Source organism: Furipterus horrens, unplaced genomic scaffold (assembly GCF_987537825.1).
Source record: "Furipterus horrens unplaced genomic scaffold, mFurHor1.1.pri manual_scaffold_11, whole genome shotgun sequence".
Lineage (NCBI taxonomy): Eukaryota > Metazoa > Chordata > Mammalia > Chiroptera > Furipteridae > Furipterus > Furipterus horrens.
Genome location: NW_028327181.1, coordinates 60,176,694 through 60,200,539, shown reverse-complemented (window position 1 = coordinate 60,200,539; position 23,846 = coordinate 60,176,694). Strand labels below are relative to the sequence as shown.

The window sequence follows — 23,846 nt, the reverse complement described above, 5'->3', positions numbered from 1 at the left end:
CATGAGAGTCTGATTGGCTAAAAAAAGAGCACAGCACCAAATGCTGGCCGTGTAGCTCAGGAGCCCTGTGCACTAGGGAGCTTTGAGGTGGGATTTTGTGTGAGCAGTTAGAGAATTAATTGGAGCAGCAGTTCTCCTGCTCCAAATCTGATTCTCTGATCCCGTTGTTTTTTTCTGAGTCTTTCTGGAGAGTATGGCCATTCTCGACATGACATCCTAACCAGCCCAGACAATTCTTTTCCAGCAGGAAGCTGGACTGGCTGAAACATCTGCCCTCCCTCATTCCAAGCCCTTTGTGACCAGACACGTATTTGCTTATTTATTCATTCACTTACTCATTTAGTCATCGAAATTCCTATTCGAGGTGCTGGGGTTATAGTGGTAAACAAGAGAGATGTGGTTCCTAACCCCTTGGAGCTCTCAGTCTAGCAGAAGATACAGGCATTACGTAATTTACAAGAGCACTGGGTAATCTGAAATGCAGGTCTCCCTGGTCAGGTGGTTAGGGAAAGCTTCCTAGCAGAAGTGATATACGTATAAGTAAAGACCAGAAGGAAGAGTAGGAAATATCTAGGCAGAGTGGGGTGTGGAGCATTTTAGACAGAGATATCAACCTGTGCAGAAGTTCTGAAAAAGTGAAAGAGAGCCAGAAGGAGAATGTACCAGATGAAGCTGAAAGGAGGAGCAGGGACCAGGCCATGGCGCCTTGAGCACCCCCAAGAGGATGTAAGTGTTTATTCTGACAGTAACGGGGAGCTGCGGATGGGTCTTCAAAAGGAGTGACCTGCCAGGTGTGTTTTAGAAAGTGCTGTCTAGTTTCTGTGAGCTGCTGGGAAGCTTTTTCCTTCCATTGATCATTCTAGCTATGATATTAGCCTTGTGAGCCTGGGGCTGGTCAAGCTAACAGACCAGCTTGAATGTGACCACTGTGCAGCTTTCACTGGCACCGCAGCCAGAGTTTCAGTCCTTTCCATTCTCCCTCCATTCAGACACAAGGCTCACATGTTGGTTTCTCATGTCAGCCTCTGGCTCTAGACTGTTCGTAAGACCAAGCTGACCAGCCCAGGATGGGGTGCAATGACCTCGGAAAAGGGGAAATTAGGAGTCGCAAAGTTGCATGACCAGAATGTGAAAGTGCCTTATGTAAAAAATGTACGTCCTGGGACAGTACGGGGACAGAGCACAGGGCTAGCCTGAGTCATCCCTGTCAGAAGGAAGGCAAAGGGGGTCCCTCGGGGTAACTGTGTGACTGGTCTTATGTAATTTCTTCTCAGAGACTCTCTGCTGGTTCCAAGGGTCATTATCACTCAATACAGATTGGGTGCAAGTATGTGCTGAGCTTCTGGGAAGAGGCAGCCATGGCCACTGGCATCCCTGTGACAGTGGCCTGCGCCAGATGACTCCCTCTCTCCACCTCTAATATTATAAAGGTAAAATTCAGGGAGGGTATCAAAGGCAGAATGATGAGGAGAAGAAGAACAGGGAGGTGTGAGCTTGCCATGCAACCATCCTGAGTTCCCTATGACCAAGTAGTGTTCTTAACCTGTCAGCATTTGGGGATAGACATTCTTTGGGGCAGGTCTGCATATTGCAGGACATTTTGACATCTCTGACTTTAAAATTCTCCTACATGGTGGGGGGAGGTGTGTTTGAGAGATGAAGCAAAACAGAAAAAGAACTCATGGAAGAAATTAAAAATAAAATGTATTTCTCAGTGGAGAGTAAAAAAATGCTCCTACACATTCCAATGGAATACTACACAGCTATAAAAAAGAGGAACTCTTACCCTTTGTGACAGCATGGATGGACCTGGAGATTATTATGCTAAGTGAAATATTCCAGTCAGTGAAAGACAAGTACCATATGCTCTCACTAATATGTGAAATCTAATGAACAGAATAAACTGATGAACAGAATAGAACTAGAGGCATGGATGTATGGAACAGACTGACAGATCTCAGGGGGGAGGTGGATGGGGGTGGGGGGGGCTGGATAAAAGAAGGTGAAGAGATTAGCTAAAGGATGTATATGTATATGTATAGCCCATGGACCTATAGTGTGGTGAAAGCCAGGGATGAAGGGGAGATGGTTGGGTGGAGGTGGGCATAGGCGTTGGGGAATGGGGACATCTGTTATTGTTTCAACAATAAAAAATGCTCCTACACATTTTAAAATACTTATTAGTGAGGAAATACCAACTACTTACCCCTCTCCCAATTAAGAACCATTGTTCCAGTGCTTATGGGGACAGGGTATTCAGTTCCTGCAACTGGCATGCAGGAAGCCTGGGAAAACCCCACATTTGAGAATATCTTAGGGGAGGCTTTGTCCAGTGGGATGGCTTTTCTTCTCAGGCCACTCATGGGGGCTCCTGATGTCTCCTGACCTCAAATGGAGTTCCTGCTGGCTTCCCTAATCTGTTGCTGTGTAGAATCTGTGGGCTAAACTCAGATTTTAGTGCAGACTTTTCCAGGCCTCTTAGCTGGACTGCTCCTGGTGGCCAAGGAGCTGCTCTGCTGGGCCGCCAGATGACGCTCCGGAGCCCTTGCTCTCTGCCGCAGGAGTGCGCTGGTAGTCGGAGTGACTGCAGAGGGAACTTGCCTTAAAGAGGCCTGGTCCTTAAAGAGACAGAGCCACACACCCGCGAACTTGAACGGTAACACCAAAGCGAGACTCCGGTAAGGACGAACCACTGGCTGTGCTCTGATGCTCCTTTGTCGTAACCTTCATGAATGCTGAGCTGCCACCTTTGGAGCCAGCCTCCTTGACAGCGTGTCCTCAGCTGCTGAGGCCACTCCTGGGCCTGACAGGGACTGGGTCAGCCTGGTTGGTGGCGTCAGAGCTCCCGGCAGAGCAGCGCAGGTCTGGGACGCATCTGCAGAACTCTGGCTGCAAGAGCGAGGAGCACAGCCAGCTTCAGGGGAACGGTGGCCTCAGGAGGGCGGAGAGCAAGCCTGGGAGCTCTGACCCCAGCTGCATATGCCCCTGATTTGCTTGGAGCTGAGAAGTTCAGAGCCACTCAACTTTGTCTCTGGGTTTTTGGGACTTAGAGAATCCTTCCATCTCTTCTACTGGCCTCTTTCCAATTGCTGATGAGGATGCTGTGGTAAGTAAATTAGGAAGGGGCTTCAGACTACTGTTGAGCCCTCTGATCAACTCTCTAGGAAACCTCTCATGTTGACCCCCGGGTGGTGCAAGCTGAGCCATGTTGGGTAGGGGCTGCTTTAGCTGAGGCTTGGCACGGGACTCTCCTGAAACTGCAGCTTGCGTAAGCTAAGGCAGCTACTCTGTCTGGAATGCTGGGCTCACTGTGGACCTGGTCATGGGAGCAGGGCTTCATCACATCCCTAGAAAACATGTAGATATGGCTGAGGAGCTTCACAGCTACAGGGACCTGGATGCCACTGCCTTCTCCTGGCCAAGGGAGGCAACAGGGGGCTGAATGCAGTTCTCGGGTTTTTATCTTGCCAGAGCTGCAGATCTTTCCCATGACTCAAGCTGACACAAAACTTTGGTAGAGAAATGAATAACTGGGGAGGACTGTGAGTTCATCTGTGCTGCCTGCAGATCTAACTGCTGCTGTAAAAGCAAGGTGGCCGGGAGAGGCAGGTGGGAAGAGGGCCAAGGACAGAACTGTTAGGCCAAGCCTTCTCCCTTGGAGGTGACTCAAAGATTACACGTGTGGACTCTGGATTCAGAATCTGGGTTCATCTCCAAGGTCACCACCTGCTAGCCAATGGCTCGTCTTTTTGCTACTGTGGAATGGAGAAGCCTGGGGAATTTTCTTCTTTCTAGGCCCAAGGATTGAGGGTGAGTCTTAAAATAGTAAATGCCACTTTACCATCTCAAGGTAAAGGAAATGAAGAAAGGAGTGGGAAACAGGCCACCCTAGGGTCTGCCAGGAAGCAAAGTTTATAGTCCTCTAGGGCTGGTAGAGAGCCTGGAAGTCATCTATCTGCCTGATCCACCTGGTTGCCCACCTACAGATGTGAAAACTGAGGCTGGAAGGACTTGAGACTGGCCGAAGACATAGAAGCAGTAGGGTTTGGCTGGGACTGGAGTTCAGCAGACTGTCACTGAACTGACTGCATTTAGCTTGTCTCCAGGGTCATCTGCCATGTTGTAGTAGATGTGATTTTCTTCGGGAGTCTCTTTTTGCTTAATCATCGGTGGCCCTGGCGGCAGCGGGGGCAGGGGAGCAGGGGGGTTCTGCCTTGCATTTCTTCTGTAGCTCTGATTTCTTCTGAAGTTTAACTTTATTCTCTTTGTCCATTTGTTCACTCATTGTAGCCCAATCCAGAGGTTACATGTGTGGACTCTGGATTCAGAATCAGGGTTCATCTCCAAGGTCACCACCTGCTAGCCAATGACTTGTCTAGCTTCTGTGGAATGGAGAGGAGAGTAGTGCCTATCTCACGGGTTTACTATGAGGATTAAGTGAGATGATCTATGGGAAGCACATAGAGCAGTGCCTGACACTTAAGAAGCACTCAATAAATGTCAGCTGTTATTTTATTTATTCAGCATGAATTATTGGATGCCAGTCTGTTGGGTTTTTGACAGAAAGCTGATCAGAGGGCACAGTGTGCTCACAGTTGCTTCGGAGGTCTGCCTGAGTCTCATTTACCCACTGGACCCCAGTGAAAAATGATGCAGCCCCAGCTTTTAAAGAGCTGATCTACCATGGAGGGTGAAAACTCTTGGTTCTTTGGCTATCACAGTCTGCTCTTTGTGTTTTTTAGTTTGAATGCAAAGGACTCCACCTTCCTGGCCCCCTGTACACCCAGCCTCTGCTCCCTGGTGCTCCCTGCTGGCCCCAGAGTGGAGAGAGGCAAATGGAGATCCTTTTTACCAGCAGTGACCTCTGGGGGACTGAGGAAGCAGGGACGCCCTGGGCCCTCTAGTTGTGCACAGTGGAGCTGGGTTGCTCTCAGTGAGGAGGGAAGAAAAGTGGAAAGACTTGGGTTCTAAGCACAGTTACCATTTTCCATTCTGGTCGAGTGGCTGGTAGAAACAAGAATTGGTTGTTGGAGAGGCAGTGCACACCCCTGGGAATGATGTGCGAGGCCAGTGACCTTCAGGATGGGAAATAACTTCTTCCCGCTCTGCTGTCGTCATCAGCACTCCTGGCAAGGTGTGGTGGTGAGGCAGGAGCAGGGTGGTTAGCACGGGAGGTCGGGAGCTGAGGACAGAACTCGGGCCCAGGCCAGCGGGAGGGCTGGGGAAGGTGGAGAGCGTTCACGCAAGGGACTGGACAGGGAACGGTTAGTGCGGGCTTGGAGGACGCCATGTGATGGGTGCTGATTCAGTGCCTGGTGGTGCGTGGACAGGTCTGCACTTAGCTGAATCAGAGCAGCCTGTCCACAGGAATGCACCCCCGCTGCTCTGACAGATTGGGGTTGCTGGCTGAGCATTTCACCTTTGGCAAAATGCAGATGAGAGTAACTCTTTAACTCCTTCCTTCCTAATTTGTGGATTGGGTCTCCCCAAACTCCTCCCCGCCCTCAGTGCCAGGATTCTGGAGGCTTCTGCTCCCGTCTGAAATCACCCTGGTGCTCAAAGGCCCACACACGTGTCTCTATAGCCAAGGTTAGAGTCAGGCTGTGTGTTGTTACCATCTACTGAAAGCCACCCTGTAAAGGCATCAAGGGAATCTTGAAGTAACCGCTCTTTCCTGGGATGTGTCTGTGTGAGACCGGGGTGTGGTGATGGAAGAGGACTGGAAGGATTTCCCAGAAGGTGACCTCTAAGCCATGGACCAGCAAAGATTTCCAGGGACCTTTGTCATCTTGCTTTCACCAGTCACAGTCGAGGCGGCTTGCATGGCATTTAAAAAGCATGAACAGATGGCACTAGGGTTCAAGTCGCAGCCACCCACTTACTGTCTGGATGGGTTCTTAGCTGTTCAGAGCCTCAGTTTTCCCATCTGGGAAATGGAGGGAACTGAGATAGTGACGCTCATGGTGAGATAATCTTGTAAACAAAACACTAAGATCCAAGCCAGGTGCACTGTAGTCATTCTCTGTTAATTATTAGGAGTGTTCCTCCTTGTTGCCTCTAAGATTCCTCTCTCCCTCTACGCTGAATTGTGTTCTGGAGTGGGAGGTCCAAGACAGGATTGGACAGAATGTAGAAAAAAAGCAAACTATGGCAATGCTAAGGAGAGCAACTGTAACATTTTAGCTTCAGAAATGCTGAAAATAGCTTGCTCAAGCCTTTGTAGATAAAAATGTAAAATGTATGCAAATGTATGTGATTCACGCAGAAACATACATCCATGGCCTGCTCATAGCCAGTGCCCGGATGTGGCCGTCAGTAAAAGCCCTGCAGCATGTAGAGAGGGCCCAGGTTGCCTGGGTGGTTGTGGTCAGGGAAGGCCAATTGTCCTGCTTCCCTGGGCTGTACTCCTGTTTCCCCCTTTCTTCTGGGTTCTGTGCCTTCTGAGTTCCATGTGGGAAGAAGAGAGGCTCTCAGCCCCTCTCTGCTCCTCCAGGATCTCCATCCTCTGTCCTCCTTCTGGTTCCTCTGAGAGCCCACTTGCTTCCTCTCCCATCCTGGCTCTATTTCTGGAGCATCTCACTGGAGATATACGCCTCCCTGTCCGCCAAGCTCCAGGTGCCTGCTTGGTCGTCCCAGTCTTGTGTGCAAGGCAGGAATGGTGGGAGGGCAATAGCTGAGCAGGGAGGGGCTGCAAGAGCTGCTGCCAGGGCCAGAGCCAGGAGGGTTGGGGTAGAGGAGAGCCAAGTGGGTGCAGGGAGGGGCCAATATTACTTGACAGTCCCACTGCAGCTACCTGTGAAGGCTTTCCACAACCCGGAGCACCTTCCACGGCACCTCCCGCCCGGCTGTGAGCCTGTGGCCACCATCTTCCCCTGGGCAGCTCTGGAGGCCTCTACCAGAGCAGCTGCAGGGGCTGGGTGCAGGCTTCCTCTCGGAGTCATGGTGAGAGTCTACCTCTCCCCTTAAGAAGAACTAGACCTACAGTTGTTTGGAATGATGAGAAGCTTCCTCCCCCGAGCTCTGTGGATGCTGACAACACTGTCCAGTACAAAGGCCAGGGGGAGCTGCATCTTGTGGGCCTGTCTGTGGAGCTGGGTCCCAGCTTTGCCCTTAAGCTATTTGGGGGTAGGGGTAGAGAGGGTCAACTCCGTTATCAGAAACCTCACTATCATAAATGGCCCACTGCCTCCCTTCCCTCAGGTTCAGGAGCTTCAGCCCCTGCTGCCCTGGACTACCCTAGGCTGACCCCACCTCTCCAGTCCCTTCTCCGGAGTCCTCTGGCCCAAGGAGGCCTGCAGAACCCAAGTTACCTTGAGTCTCATAGAACCAGTGCTCAGGGGTCAGGCACGCCCTCCACCCCCACCTCTTCACTGCTTTTGTGGGGTCTTAGGAGGGATTTTGTCTGTAAAGGTTCTGTTCTCAGAGGCATCTTGACCCCAGACTTCCCTCGATTTGTATGTGACTGTGTACATGGTGTACCTCCTGGACTGTGCTAGGAATCCCCAGAAGAGGGTCCTGGAGGGGACCCAGCAGAGACCCGGGAGCCTCTCCTCTACCCTCGTTTGTCCTCCACAACCCCTCACTCATCCCCAACCTCTGGCCTTTCTCCAGCTGCCGCCCCCTGGAGGGTAGGGCAGGAACGGCTCAGCTATTAGGTCAACGGTGTTTAGATAGATGAGGCGCCCTTAAGGTTTGGAAGGAAAGAGTCCCTGGCAGCCAAGGCTGCCCGCAGACAGGCAGGACATTAACCCCGTCAGCGCCGCCTCCGAAGCTTGCCTAGGGGAGGGGCCTGGCAGCCGCGCCAGCCCCTGAAACTGCGCTTAGAGATCCTGGGGTGGCAGGTGATGTCACCTCTGCGGGCCCATAGGTCTCCCCGCAGCACCTAGTCTGCGGGTTGCCAGAATAAGGCTGAGCCCGGAGAGGGGAAAAGAAGGAGCCCGGGCCTGCGCCGCTGCCTGGAGACCCCCGCGGGACCACTGCTCCGTCGTCACGGGTTGGAGCCCTTCTGGTCCGGGCGTCGGTGGGGACCAGCACTGCTTCCCTACACCCCCACCGGGCCTGGAGGCGTGCTGCAGCAGTGGAGGGGGCGCGGGAGCCTCGAGCAGATTGGTCGTGGCTCGGCCCCCGCCCCTGGGCGCCGCGCAGCCCGGGGGAAGTTGCTAGTTGGCGCGCGGGCTGCGGGGCCGAGGCTCCCCTATCCGCAGCCGGTCTTCCAGCGGCCGCAGTGGCCGGCAGAGCTCCCGGGGGCGCTCCGCTGCCCTGGCCTGCCCGCCCCCTGCCCTTCCAGCAGCTCCGGCTCACTCCTCCCTGCTACCTGTTTCCCTGCCTCCCCCGCCTCCGCCCAGCGCTCGGCAACTTCGGCCTTCAGGGCTGGCTGCCCCTCCCGGCTCCCCACCGGCCCGCCCGCCAGCTGCCCGCGCCCTCCCTCCTTTGTTGTGCGATGAGGGTAGGGTTTCCGATCTGACGGAGCTGCAGCCGCCTCCTTCGCGCGGAGCCGCGGGCATGGAGCCGCTGAGCCACCGGGGCCTGCCGCGCCTCTCCTGGATCGACACCCTCTACAGCAGTACGTGTGCGCGCGGACGGGACCGGGGGGCTGGGCGGGAATGGCCCCGCGCTCCACGCCCAGCGACCGGACAGTTCCCGGGCCGAGATGCCGGGCTGGTCTGGGGAGTCGGGTGCGGGCTGAGGGCTGCGGGCACGGCCGGCCAAGGACCCAGCGGGCCGGGAGGCGGGGAAGCGGCGTGAGGCCCCCACGATCGGCCACAGATGGGGTTCCCAGAGCGGACTTAAGGCGCGCGGGAGCCGGCGGCAGACCAGCGGGGCCAGGAGAGTCGTGTTACCCTCTCCCACCTGTTGGGTCGCCGACCACTCCCCGGTACTCGGGAAGAGGGGAGAGCCCTGGCAGGCTGCTGCCTCCGCTCCCGACTGGCTGCTCCTCCTGTCCCTCCTGAAGCGGAAAGGCCATTTTGACAAAGTCCTTGGGGCCGGAGTTTGCCACCTCGGGGACATCCTGAGACGTGTCTGTGTGTTTCGGGGTGGGGGTGGGTGGGAAGGGAGAGTGTGTGTGCAGATCTTCGTGGGGGCCATTGGGGTGAAGGAGCTGAAAACCCCGGCTCCGCAGTCTTTCCTGCCAGCCTCATCACCACCCCCACCCCCATGCCCCAAAAAGAAAAAAAAAAGAAAACCTTTTTGGCTTCTCCACCCCCTCGCTCCCAAATCTGCCGCGATCTTGTGATGATGGCTCCTGCACTGCTGCTGGGAATGTGTAACTGATTACTCCTACATTGGGGGGGAGGTGAGCACCCCCACCCCACCCCCACCCTGCCTTGCTTAGGTGGCTGAAGTATTGCACACACACACCCCCCCACACTCCCTCGCGTAGAGGCACCTTCCCCAATGCTCTCAGTGATGTAGGGAGAGGGTCCTGCTGACCCCTGAAGAAGACAGGTAGTGGATTTTTCCCTCCCCATCGCTTCAGCAGGACCCTCCCACTCTCTTTTGCTCCTCTCCTAGCCCAGAGCCCAGAGCACAGAACCCAGAGCCCAGAGCCCTGAGCCCAGAGCCCTGAGGCAGGAGGTAAGGGTTGAGGGAGGCTGGTGGAGCCAGGTTCTGGCTCTGAACACTAGCTCTGGCTCTGTCCATGGGTCAAGGACATTTTTAAGAGCCAACTTGGCTCAAATTCCCTGGTATCAGTCATATGATGGAGGGTGGGAGGAGGAATAGACAAGGATGATGCCTTGGACCCCAAGGTCTTGCCCTGGAGGCTTCTTAGTATTCAGTATCCAGCCTCTGACCTCTGTATCCCCTTGGGTCACCATCATTCTGAATACCTTCTCCTCCCTCTTCTCCCTCCTCCTCCCCTTCCATCCTTTTTTCTTTCCTTTTCTCCTCCCCCCCACCCCCAGCTCTCCTTGTGAGGGTTCATTCTGCTTTGGTTTTTCAACATCAAAGGGGCAAAGCTGGATCCCCTGGGTGTCAGTCCTGCGCCAGGCCCAGCCACTCCATCTGCTCCTTCCCCAGCAGAGGCCAACACCATTGGGTGAAGGTCAGGGCCCATGGCTGTGGCATGTGTGTGCACGTATGTCTGCCTGAATGGGGGCACACATCTGCTCAGAGCCCTACTGCAGATCAGCCCCTGACCCACAGGAAGGATCAGTGGCCTCCTCTTAGCTACGCTCTTGCAAATAACAGTCATAACAATGCCTCATATTCACATGCTGCTTACATTTCTGAGTATTTCTGGCTCTTTGTGAAACCCGGTATTGGTTTCCCCATTTCCCAAAGCAAAGAATCCTACAGAAACCTGGCTCTGGACTCCTCGCCGTGGCCCTGAAGAAGAATCCCAGACCTGATCATTTCCAAGTTTTTCTGTCTCCCCCTTCCCTCCCTGCCCCCAAAGCAGAGAAGCAGAATTGCCCGAGGCTACCTTGAAAATTTCTGACCAGAGGGAGCCAGGACCAGGAGAGGGAATTAGACCAGGCGGCCTCTTTGGGGATGCCTGTTAACCAGCCCTGACTCTGGGAGGCTGGCATCTGTGCTGTCCATTCTGCTCCTTCTACTGCCCTGGCCTTGGGTTCCTGGGGCAGGCAGCCTGATGGAGGGGTGGGAGGGGGCACTGACTTGGCAGCAGTGTGAGGAGTTCCTGCCTCCCTCATCAAAACAGCTTATTTGAGAGCTGTAGAATGAGGCTTCCTGGGGAGGTGCTGTGCAGTCATGTTTGGGCTGTTAGCCATGAATTTTCCTCTTGACAAGCGCTTAAATTAAAACAAATACCGGGGCTGTCATTTGCCTGGCAGCAGGGTTTTGTGGCTCCCAGAGGAAGTTCCTCTGCCTCTTGGGAAGCTGTTTGCTTACAGGACTCACAGTCCTGGGATGGCAAGTCACCACAAAAGCCAAATCCGTCAGGAATTGTAAAGGGGGTGTACCTAGGGCACAGGGTGGCCAGTGTACTTCTTATAGACATGAGTTACCCAGTGATAAAGCTTCCTCCTAAGTACATGAGAATAGCATCTAATAGTGTTAATAGCATCTCCTGAGGACCTGCTATATGCCAGGCTCTCTGCTAGGCACTTCCCATCCATTCTCTCCAGACCTCACAACTTGGGCAAGATAGGTAGTCTTGCCTCCACTTTACAGAGAAAGAAGCTCAGTAAGCTCAAATCATTACCTAAGGTCACATAACTGACGAGTGACAAAGCTGGAATTCAGATCATACACTAGGAAGACTCGAATTTCACCAGGATATGTCTGAACTTATTGAAGGCCTTGAAATGTCATGGAACGGGGGGACATCTGTTTCTTTGGTCCTGTGTCACAGAGTTCTCCCTGAAATGGTCCAGCAGGGTAAAGTGGCCTCAATAACTCTGACCTCAGCCTGTCCATGTGTCTCATGTAGGAACTGAGGCCTGGTTCTGGAGCCAAGGCAGGGCTGGCTGAGGCTCTGAGCTCCCTGAGGCCAGTAATTCTCTACCCGTATGGTGCCTGGCTGCCGGCCGCCCCTCCCCTTCACACCCTTCCTGCCTTCGGAGTTGTCAGCTCATTCTGGCTTCAGCCCCTGTACCGGGAGTAGTGTGTCCACTTCCACCGCAGGTTGGTAGTCATTTGATAAGGGGTGGGCAGCAGTGCCCCTCTCTGCCCTGTGGTAGAAGTCTTTTTTTTTTTTTTTTTTTTTTTTTAACCTGTGGTAGAAGTCTTGAAGGGTTGCCGTGATGTTGCTGTGTCTGACTCAAGGAGATGGGTTGGCTCCTGTCTGCCAGGGTGGCCCAGGACTGATAGCAGCAGGGTCTTTGCCCCTGTTAAGATGGAGTGGCCTATGAGGGTTCCAGACATCCCCCCGCCTGTCTTTCTGTGCCATGCATTTCCCTGCATTAATGTCATAATGTCAGCTTGCCCCCCACCCTGCCCCAGTGCCTCTCTGTAGAGCAGTGATCTTCATTTTATCTTCTTTCTGTCTTTTTCTCATCACCTTTTCCACTAAACACATCACTTCCTCTTGGTTTTCTTCTTTATCATGGGATTAGTTGGATTAAATTAAATTCTGTGGAAGAAATTACCTCAAAATAGGGGGAGGCAGGGCTGGTGCTCTGACACTTCCTCTGTCCCTCTGAGTGGAGTTGCCCTCCAAACAGATCTGAATTGAGATGTGTGTGCCCCAGGTATGCTAATAATTTGGCACCTCTTCAAATGGAAAGTCTTTAGCCATATGTTCAGGATTTATTTAAAGAGCTGAGGGCTCACTTAAGGTCTTTCCCTTTGCCATTCCAGCCTCTTTTTTGTCCCAAGCCTTTCAGCTCTGGCCTCAAACATTCCTACCCTACTGAGCCAAACAAAAGCTCGCAGCCACTTGGACCTCACAGAAGGCAAAACATGGCCATCTGCTTTATTAGAACCCATCTTTTGGAGCTCATGTCTCTTATCCCAAATGTTTCCAAGGGACATTTCAGTCTGTTATGATATTTTTATGCCCCTTATAGACTCACTGCCCTGTCCAAGGGCCAGGAAAGCTTTTGGGTCTGTGGGGACACAGCCCATCTCCAGATGATCATTAACCTGCCTTAGTTTCCCATCTTATTCCTATGTTAGCAACTGGCCTGGAAGACTGTGTGGGTTTGATCAGAGCCACCTTCTCACCCAGACCACCCCTAATGTGCTAGTGAACACTTGCAGGTGGATGCCTTCTTATTCTCTGAATAGCCCCAGTCCATAACACCAGAGTGTAATTGTCATGGCTGCTGGAGCCTCAGAGGTGGGGCTGGCAGAAGAATTAAGTCATCTGCTCAGAGAAACGTAATTTGTTGTTGTGATCGCTGATATTGTTGTTCTTTGCAGAGGAAGAAATGACAGGAACATTTGTGGCGAAATAGCTGGAAAATGCTGTTAGGTGGGTAGAAGGTGGGAGAATGGTGAGAAAACCCCCTTCTGCCTCCCTTGTGGGCAGGAGGGAGACGCGGGTTGCTCTCTGAGCTCTGGTCTGTTTGCTGCGTGATTCTGGAGCACGCGCCTTGTGCATATCCCTGTAAAATGAGGCTGTGATATCACTCCTGGGTGCTATGGGGATTAATTGGTTAATGTCTACTAAAGTGCTTTAAAGATAAAGGGTGTTATTGAACTGCTCATCTGTCCAGCTCATCACGGCCCCCATTTGTGAAAGGCTTGCAGAGGAGTTTGGAAGGAGTGGGGAAGGCGCAAGGGAACTGGCAGCAACAGGGAGTCGGACCAGGGTCTTAGAAGGTGCCCAGCCCTGTGTCTTACACATGATATGCCCTTGGTAATTTTTGACTGTATGAGCAAGTATGAGAGGAGAAAGAAAACTTCTCCGTTCTTGGCTCCTTTAATTCTTTACGCCACTAGAAATCCCAGAAACCCATTAGCTGGCCCATTCACAAGTTTCCAGCCGCGTGGATTTGGTAATTGTAGTAACTTACAATGGAGTTGGAGACCCCCCAAGGGAGTCCCACATGTTGCCAGGGCTTGTGATCGTGTGATTGGAAGACAGCATGCCAGTGTTGGTGCTCCAGCTGTTTGGCTCAGCCTGAGCTTTCTGCGGGCGAACCAGGAACCACGTGGCTTTAGAACAACCCTGTGTCACCTCCACACCATTTGCCTCTGTCTGATCCCTTGGTTTGGGAGGTAGGCTGAGGCGATCCATGAGGCTTGGTGTACATACCACATCCTACCTGCAGCGTCTTGGCACTTTCCACTGATGCCAATAGGAGAGGCCAGCAGGCTTACCTGTGTCCAGGGCAGGATAGGAGAGACTGATGTGGGCTTGTGGCCTTGGTCTGCCTTAGCTTGCATTTCAATGGGCAAGATAGTTGGAGCCAGGGATGCCCCAGAATGGCAGTGGGGAGTGTTCTGCTTGTCCCTGAAGCTTGGGAAGGGCCTGTTCAGACCCTGTAAATGGGTAAGAAGAAAGAAATCAGGGCAACTGGCAGAACTATAGGATGCATCCAAATCCCCTGCCCAAGGCATTGATTGGCAAAGAGCCCTTTGAAGTGGGGCCAAGTGATGCCATCACCAGCTGTAGCTGGAACAGCCTGTTTCTCTGTCCCCAGGTTCTGAACTTATTTAGGCCTCTCCCTCAGTTTGCTGACCCTATGCTTTATTCCTGGTTTCTCTTCCTTGCCCTTTCTTGCCCATCACACACCAGAATGCAAACGATTATGGGTTGACTGGCCATATAGAAACTGACAGGGTCACTGTGATCTTCAGGAGATGGGGCCAGATAGGGCAGAGCATTCCCCTTTCTCCACCCTCCTCTCTGATGCCTTCATGCTCCTCTAGACCACAGGTGGACATGACAGATGTGGTCAGGCATTTCGCCTAAGGTGAGCAAGGTCTCCAGAAGAGATTGGGTGGCTGGGAGGCCAGTGCCAATGGAGTGCAGAGTCCTTGTCACTCTGGGATGTATGGCCATTGGCTTCCCTGGTGTGTCTGTGGAGCTGGTGCTGCCTAGGAAAGCTTCTTGTTGACTGGGGATCTGTGGGTTTACTCAGTGCTGTTGGGGAAGATTGTGGCCATAATTGCCTTCATGGGATTGAAGGGCTGATCCTATTAGTGTACTGGGCTAACCCCTTCCTCCTGGGCATTGCCTCCTGGCCAGCAACAAGGGTTTAATGGATCAAGATCACAGAGAGCTCAAAGATGTTGTGTAATTAAGCCCAGTTATTTCCCTGGCAGGGGGACCAGCTACTCCCCACTGAGCAGCAATTGATTTCCTTATTTGTGGTCACCCTGTCCAGCCCATGTGACCCTCCACCCAAGCAGCATGTGGACCATCTTTTCGAATGAGTTTCTCCCTTACAGGTGGTGCAGTTTTAGGAGAAAAACCCCTTTCTGAGAATTTTCGGATCAGAGTGGCATGGTGTTCTGTGATGGCGCCCCTTGGAGTTGTGCAGTAGGGATCTCTTTGGGAAATATGTCTGGGTTCTGCAAAGGGACATAGAGACCCTATCCTTGTGTCTCACACCACTGGGCCCATGAAAAGATAGCTCATTAGTCTTTTTGGGTCCATAGAAATTACATTTTTCTATTTGGTCTAGGAAGGGTAAAATAAAACATAACATTTAGCCATCCCTACTACATGCTAGATGCTGTGCTGGGTACTTCCCTTACATTATCTGAACCCAACAAGGTATGGTACCTGTTATTATCCTGTCCTGTTTTACAGATGAGAAAACTGAGGCTCTGAGAGGCAAGGTTATTGCAGAAGGTCTCCCAGTTTGAGCTGGATAAGATCTCAGGTATATATACTGGATGGGGCAAAAGTAGGCTTATAGTTGTTCATGTGGAAAACCAATAACTTAAACCTACTTTTGTCCCATGCTGTGTGTGTGTGTGTGTGTCCATTCAGCTTCCAATAGCAATAACCATTATAGCCACTAACAACTGAGTACCTACTATGTGTCAACAGTGTCCTAGACACTTTCCATGTGTTATCACCAATCTTGAACATCCAGTATTTTATGAAGCAAGAATTATTACCTGTATTTTACAGGGAGGAAACTGGGACTCGGGGAAGTTCATTAATTCAAGGTTCTAGAGCTGGAGTACAAGCCAGGAATTGAATGCAATTTGGCCTGACTCGAAGCTGTTCTTTCTCCCACAGTCCCTTGCCTTTCACAGAGGTGCCAGTGAAGGCCCCTTGGCAGCTGGTATTTCCTGGAGGGTGATTGATCTGCTCACCTCTGTGGCTGGAATGACAGCTGTAAAGACTGTCTTGGCTTCCCCAAATGGCATTTGAGTGGCTCCCACCAACAGGGCTGCCTTTTCCTGAGGGATGATCCCAAGGGGCTCTCTCCATGGGCATTTGGAGCCTGTATCCCAGTGTTACCTTGTCCCTGGGATTATTACTCCAAGAAGCACCCAGTGTGAACCAGAGAGAGAGAGAGAGAGAGAGAGAGAGAGAGAGAGAGAGAGAGAGAGAGAGAGAGAGAGAGGGAGAGGAGAAAGGAGAGAAAATAGACTTAGGGATGAGGTACAGCTAGTGCTCAATTTCCAGAGCAGAGCAGGGCTAGGAGCAAGGAAATGGGGGCTGGGGGGAAGAAAGGAGTTGGCAAAGCCCATGTGTGCTGGCCTGGCTCTCGGGTCTTTTTTAATTCACCTCCAAGTTTCCAAAGGAAAATAAAGGGAGCCCTGGGCCTTAAATCAGGCCACTGGGCACCAAGGTCCTTTGCTGAGGCCAGGGCCAGCTGGGCTGCACATCTAGCCTCTGCATTTGAACTCACCCATGCGCAGCATGTTAATGATGGGGCAGTTTGGAGCAGACCCTCCAGCCCCACTTCCCACACCTGCTAAATCCCCCCTTTCCAAGCCCAGAGAGTCTCCTGCTGAGGTCAGTCCTCTGGGGGAAGCATAGGGGGGTGGGAGCCTGGGGGCAGCTTATACCTTAGCACACACCTCTTTGGCTGGCGTCAGAAAAGCCAGAACAAGTTTGGAAGGCTTGCTTCACAAAGAGTTGGTGTGTGGTGGTGAGTTTTTTTGTGGATATGATAAAGCAGATGAAAGCCTGCCCTGAGCCGACAACCAAAGCAGGAAGGGAAAAGTGGGGTAGAGGGAGGGGATGCTCCACAGCTCCTTTCTCTTCCTTTCCCTTTGCTGCTCAGAATTTCACTGGCAGTGAGCTTCCTTCCCTGAGCCTGTGGGCATTTTTAGAAACCTCTGCTTGGTTGGTTAGAGGAACCCATGAGCCCTCCCCCTCACTCATCTGTTTGTAAGGGGGCAAGCGTGGGGTTTCAGTTGCCCCCAAGGCCTTAGTCGCTCTGATCCCTTCCTCCCGCCACCTCGGACCCGCTGCCCCAGTCATCTCCCTCCTGCTGCTCTGCCCTCCTTGCGGTCCCAGGATTCCACCAGACCAGAGCCTCAGCCTTGACAAGGTCCATCCTCCAGGGGCCACCCTGCAGTTCCTTCTGTTCTCTCCCAGACCCAGAGCTTCCTGCCTGCCCCTCCCCCAGCCTCCTGCCCGCTCCGGGTTGCTGCCTTTCAGGGGAATAGACCCGGCCCAGGGAGGACTGATGCAACAGGGCTTCCCAAGCCAAGACAGTTGAGAGGTGCAGGAGAGCAGTTCCTGGTGATGGGGCTGCTGTCCCCGCAAATGGACCTGTTTTCAATCTAGTGCTTCTCCTCAGTTCTTTCTGTGCAAGCTGCCTGGGCCCTTCTGCACCTTAGCAGAGCTGGGGAGTGCCCATGTAATAACATGTGGCCAGAACTACTGTTGTCATTCCGTGTCAGGGGAGAGGAGCCAGAGGGCTGTGCTGGGGACCTCCAGCATGCAGCGTGAGGGACGTTTGCTTGTGGATGGTCTGGCCAAAGGAGTCAGCTCCTCACCATTGGGATTAAGTTGGCAGAGGTGGAGGCACCTACCAAGAGGAGAGGGAACTAGATGAGTGAATTACTAACTCCTTAGACTGCAACCCAGACATATTAGAGTCATCCCTCCATGTCCACAGGGGATGGGTTCCAGGACCTCCTGCAGATGCCAGAACCTGAGGATGCTCAAGTCCATTATACACAATAGCTTAGTATTTGCATATAACCTACCTACATCCTCCTGTATATCTTAAATAATCTCTAGATCACTTATAATACCTAGTACAATGTAAATGCTATATAAATAGTTGTTCTATTGTTCAGGAATAATGAAAAGATAAAAAGGTCTGTACATACTCAGTATAGATGCAACCATTATAGGCCTAACTACATAGTATATGTCAGCAACAACACGGCATTTAAAAAAACATATTTTTGACCGATGGGCAGTTGAATCTGCAGATGTGGAACCCAGGGATAGAGAGGGTGGACTGTACATGTATTTTACATTGTAAGCCAGCACACAAACTGAAACAAAAGTTTCATGGGGCAGCCCTTACTCTTTCTGTCACACATGCAATGCACTTATATTTTTATTCCATCCCATCTCATCCTGTCTCATCCCATCCTATCCTGTTCCACTCCATTAAAAACAAATCCCAAAAGTGCTGGTTGTGAGTCACTACAGAAGATGAGATTATTTCAAAGGGCTATTATGAACTGTAAGGAATAGTAATTGGCCAAACCGCAGTTCTTTATACACCACTGCTGTGATTTTTCCAGATTCACACACTTATGTTATTATACTTAATGTTCTTCTTCAGAGTGATTCATTATTTAAAATGTAACTTACTTAGAAAGGAAACTAATGGAAATCTGTACCACTTGCAATAAATAAAAAGTTACCTTACAAATAACTGCACTGAAAAATTAAACAATGTAATTAATTCTAGTTATACACTGTTGCTTTTGAAAGTATCTAGGTCTGGGCCTCCTGTGTCTTTGTTTAAAGGGAAGTAAACACATGAGAGAGGATAGAGCAATGGTTCCCAACCTGTGGGTCGCTACGCCTTTGGGGGTCGAACAACCCTTTCACAGGGGTTGCCTAAGACTATAGGAAAACACATAATTACATATTGTTTTTGTGATTAATCACTATGCTTTAATTATGTTCAATTTGTAACAATGAAAATACATCCTGCATATCAGATATTTACATTACGATTCATAACAGTAGCAAAATTACAGTTATGAAGTAGCAACGAAAATAACTTTATGGTTGGGGGTCACCACAACATGAGGAACTGTATTAAAGGGTTGCGGCATTAGGAAGGTTGAGAACCACTGGGATAGAGGGATGTTAAGGACATTGGTACCAGAGTCTTTCTTCTTCAATAACAGAAAAAATCGAAAGGAATCAAGAAGGGAATAATTTTCTCAACCTGTAATTGAATGTGCTTTAATGAAGAATGGCAAGAAAGCAGGTGCTATTCACAGGGCTCTTCTGCTTCGGGGTCCCTGTCTACCCAGAGTCCTGCGCCCCGTGTCTCCCATGGTGGGTGAGGGGAGGGAAGAGGCTGATTTTCTCCAGGACCAAATATATGAGAGCAGAACCTCAAACTCTGTTGTGCATTTGAATCACCCGTGGACCTTGTTACAGTGCAGATTATCATTCAGGTCTAGGATGATGCCCGAGGTTCTGCATTCTATCAAGTTCCCAGGTGATGCTGGTGCTGCTGGTTGTGGTCTGGGAACCACCATTTGGGTAGCAGGGCTCCAGGGTCCCCTATTCTTACTCTTAGGGGACTGACTGTAGATCCCAAATGAAGTCAGACCCTTCTGTAACACTGGGTTTTGGCCCGATACAGTCCATGACACATCTCTTCTGAGCACATTTCCCAATAAAAATAAAAATAATGAAGCAATTGATTAGACACCTAATGGGTACCAGGCCAGTGTTCTCACATTGATGATTTCATTTAATCCTCACAGTTAACCTGTGAAAGGATGCTACCCTCATTTCAAGGATGAGAAGAGGGAGCAGCCATTGTGATCAACCTCTGCTGGGGACTTTGGCTTTGGAGGGGAGCATCTGCCATGTGAGGGACACAGCAAGTCTCTGCCCACCCCCTTCCTGAGGTGCAGAAACTCAGGCATCTGACTTTTATGAGTGTCTCTGTCTAGACAAAACCCGTGGCCTCCCCATCCCCTTTCTGCCTGAAGGGCCAACTTCAGTGTTAATGGAGCAGAAAGCCTTGGTTGTTAATTTTCTAGTGCCTCATTGAGAGGGTTAATGAGACACCAGCTGGTGTGCCACCCAGCCATGTAGAAGCACCATTTTCCCTTGACTTAGGTGGATTTTGGCAGTCAGTGGGCACTGTACGCCATCTTTGGGTGTAGAACCTTTAGAGACCAAAAGTAGGAGCTGGTTCTGTCTCTTGCTTCCTGGAAAGGAAGGATGGGGCACATATTGGGTGTCAGAAGAGCTGTTTCTGGCATGGGAGACCCTGTGGTGGCTGATCAGCTGCCATCACAGTCAGGCCCTTGAGTGACACCTGAGCCCCTGACCTGAGACATCACTTCCTTTCCAGCTGTCTGGGGATACACCACGTCTATTTCCATTTACCTCTCCTTTTTCCAGAAACCTCCAATGGGGCATTTTCTTTCCCACCACATTGAATCCAAACTACCCTTCAGATCCCCCATGCTGGGGGGATCACACTGCACAATATCCATTTGGATTTCTCAGCATGCCAGCAAATTTCCTCCTGTCCCCACCGCGCGTGCGCGCGCGCACACACACACGTCAGTGAGTCCGCTCACCATCCCACAACCAACCTCTGTGTGCTCTGGTGAATTCCCACTCAGCTTCAAGCCTTGGCTCAGCTGCCACCATCTCCAGGAAGCTCTCCATGCCCTATGATAGCACACACCTCACTGCAGTCCCCCACTCAGAAGGGAACACTGCTTATTCTGGGCCATGTCCTTGAGCACTTTCTTGCCTATTGTTTGGTAATGTTTACCTATATAGTGTTTTCTGTCTGTTGTCATTTCTTCTCTGCCAAACACTAAACTCCTTAGAGGCATGAAGAAGAATAACAAAGGCAGCCATTTATAGAGTGCCAGACATTGTCCTTAATCATTTTACAAACAATGTCCTATTTAATCTTTAACCTCCCAGGGAGGTCCCAACTCTTTTAATCCAGTTCTATGGGTGAGGACACTTTTACTTATTTGTTGTTTTTTTAATTCTCACCCAAGGACATGCTTAGAGAGGGGAAGGGAGAGAGAGAGAGGGAAAGAAACATCAATAGGTTGCCTCTTGCACCCACCCAACTCGCAGCCCAGGCATGTGCCCTGACCAGGGATCAAACCCTCAACCTTTCGTTTTGTGGAACAATGTTTCAACCACTGAGCCACACCAGCCAGGGCTGGGTAAGGAAACTTTAAAACAGAAGATTTTAGAACAGTTAAACAGCTTTCCCAAGGTCACACAGCCTATGGAAGTTGTCGCTGGGCTCTAAACCGAGCTCTCTGTGGATATTCAGCCTGTGCTCTGCCCCAAAGGTGCCCAGAAGCTGGGGCCTTCTGCATGCGAACCTGGGCTGGGGCGCAGGCATCTGTAGGTTTGAAAAGCTCCTCTGTGTGCCCAGTCCCATCGGAGGACTGACTCTTAACCACGCATGCTTTTCCCTTTTCTACAAGACCTTGAGTGTGTGAGGGCTTGGAAATGCTTTGTGACTGGTTGGGGATTATGAAAAAAGGGGATGTTCTGGGAGTCTGAGGTCCATTGTTCTAGCACAAGGGCCACCTAAGAGGAGCAGGGAGGTTGTGAGGAGGAGGTGGAGCTGAGTGGAAGGGCAATCAGAAAAGGACATTGGAGACATTAAACCAGGGACCCACTCTCTGCCCCAGATGTGATTCAGGGCCTCACCTAGACCAGAGAATCTTGTAAAAATGCAAATTCTGGTTCTGTAGGTTTGTGGCAGGGCCTCCAATCTGACATTTCTAACAAGCCCTCAGGTAATGCCCAGGATGGGCAGGAAGGACCTAGACTCTTCCAAGCCTTCCTGGAGGATCTGATTCAGCCACTCGCCAGCCTGATACCTTTCCACCTCCCTCCTTCCTATAGGATTAAATCTAAACTCCTTGACATAGCATGGGAGCCTCTCAGACACTGGCTCCAGCCTCACCTCCTGGCCCTCCCGATCCTCCCGCCGCACTGAATTCTTCACGGCTCCCCAGACGCACTGTGCCCACCATAGCGGGTGCTTTTTTTGCGTGCTACTCCATGGCCTGGAGGATATACCTTCTGCTCTTTCTTGGCCAGGTGAACTTGAGGCTGAATGTCACCCCCTTGAGGAGTCACAGACTGGGGAGTGGCCTCTAGACCTAGACACCTGGTCCTGTCGTGAAGCCCCCAAGAGGTTTTTGGAACCTTCCCTGTCCCTGCTCCCAACAGAGGTCAGCCTTGGTCCCTGGCCTTGCAGAGCCGTGGAATCAGATGACTGAATTGCCCTCTTTTGAACATTCATTGCTTCTTGCCACCTTTGGGTAAAAATAGAGCTGAGAATGACTGTAGTGAAACTCCCCCTTGGAGTCCCGGCGAGCAGAGGTGGGGGCCCCTTCCAGGGAAGGTGTGTGGGGTGCTCTGTGGGGCCTGAGGAGGCTCGAGGTCAACTGCCTGAGCTCTGGAGATGTGGCCTTGTGATCTGGGTACTGTGGTCATGCCCTGGAATCTGAGAGGCCAACCTGGTCGCCCTGTCGGGACTCTGAGAGCTGCTTTCACTGTAAAGTTTTCTCTCTTGGCTGTGGAAATTTTTCAGGACTTCCGGAGGGGTTTCCTTTGGTGCTTCCTGAGTTTTCTCCAGGGATTTTTGCCTCCAGGTTTCAGCCCCAGGCGGGGTGACTCCCGGAAGGGTGGTAGGTGCCACCCTAGCTGACTGGAGCCCTGTTGGAAGGTCCTGTTCTTTGGCTGCCTGCCCTCCCTCTCCTGCAGGAAGGCTCCCCGGTGCGCTGGTTTTGGGGAGCAATAGCTCCCTCTTTCTGGGAAAGAAAAAGTCTCTTCCTGTGTGCAGGCTCACATCCAGGGGCTGAGGAACATGATCTGACTGTGGGTAGGTAATAGAGGGCCCAGTTTTTCTAGTTCCAGGCCTGGAATTCCCTCTTCTGGAAGGAAGAGTGCAGCTGGAGGGAGCAGGGAGCACAGCCTTGGAGCACTTGCTGGGGCAGTTACGTGGGGCAATATGCTTAGCTTCGTTGTCTCCACCTGTCAAATGGGAACAACCTTACCGACCCCACCGCAAGGGTTGCCAAACTTTTTAGCCAATAAAAATATAGGATGCCCAGTTAAATTTAAATTTTAGATAACCAATGATTTATTTTTACTATAAATATATCCCATGCAAAATTTGGGACATACTTATACTAATCACTTGCTTGTTATTCACTTGAAGCTCAAATTTCACTGGACGCCTTGCATTTTATCTGTCCTATTTAAGAGCAGGAACACAGGGGCCAGATTGCTTGAGTTCATATACCAGCTCCTCACTTACTAGCTACTGACATGTCTGTGTCTTTCAGCAAGTTACCCACCTAACTTGTGTCTCTGTGTTCTCATCTGTATAGTGGAGGTAAGTGTCTTCTTCATAGGACTGCTGTTGAGAATAAGGGAATGAATATGCAGAAGGTGCTTAGAAAAGGGTAGGACACATAGCAGGTGCTAGGTAAGTGATTACCACTATTGCTGGCATTTTTCTATTAATCAAGTCGTCAATTTTTGGTTTCAACTAAGAACCATCTCAATATTTCTGTGTCAACTCCACAGAGAGTTCTCATCAGCTTCCAGGAGCCTGGAACTGGCTGAAGGAGAGAGGAAAGTAATGAAATGAACAAGAGGCATTTAGATGGGTCCTTTGCTAAGTGTTACGTACATATCATTTAATCTGGTAATCTTGCCTACCAACTGTTAAAAATGTGAAGTTTCTTTAAGGTCAAGGGCATGGATACCTACAGGGATGTTTCACAAAGTAGATGATAATGCACAGTGTGCTCTCAGAGGAAGGTGCAACTTCCTGTACTCCCCCAACCCCCAACATCCTTGAGTGGAAAGAGAGTGGCATGAGGAGCTCACACCAGGGGTTCATATCTTCCATCCTACCACCCCCTGAATGTCGTAGAGACCTGGTCATGTGCTAGTCTTTCACCAGGTGCAGAAAACCCTGGTGCATCCCTGAGTATTTGTCCAGAGATTGCATAAAGTGAGTGCCCCTAACAGGCCCGGGCTCCAGGCTTGTCTGAGGTTCCTGCCTGCAAATCCTAATTCTAGGTCCCCTTCAGCTATATTAATTCACACCTAATTGTGCCATGATGTGATGTCTTCCTTCTCCTCGAGAATCTTCATGATTCCCCAGGATAAAATATGTTTCCCTTTATAAAATGAAGGCCTATAGTTATTAAAGACTAGAAAATACCTGAAAATGGAAGGAAGAAAATCCGTGTGCAGTTGTCCCACCTGAGAAGAGCCTTCCTCCTTGCTC

General features: G+C 51.1%; 1 protein-coding gene across 2 annotated transcripts in view; it reads left to right on the top strand.

The window, feature by feature from the left end:
* Positions 1-23,846, top strand: part of ABR (ABR activator of RhoGEF and GTPase) — a 175,366-nt gene that overhangs the window by 35,107 nt on the left and 116,413 nt on the right. Inside the window, exon 1 of one of the 2 annotated variants that reach the window (XM_090290770.1) lies at positions 8,454-8,563. The exons of the other annotated variant lie outside the window; for it this stretch is intronic. Coding sequence (XP_090146896.1) covers positions 8,503-8,563 — 61 coding nt within the window. The 5' untranslated portion in view covers positions 8,454-8,502. Of the gene's footprint in view, positions 1-8,453; positions 8,564-23,846 lie in introns of those variants that run through there. 2 annotated transcript variants of the gene reach the window in all.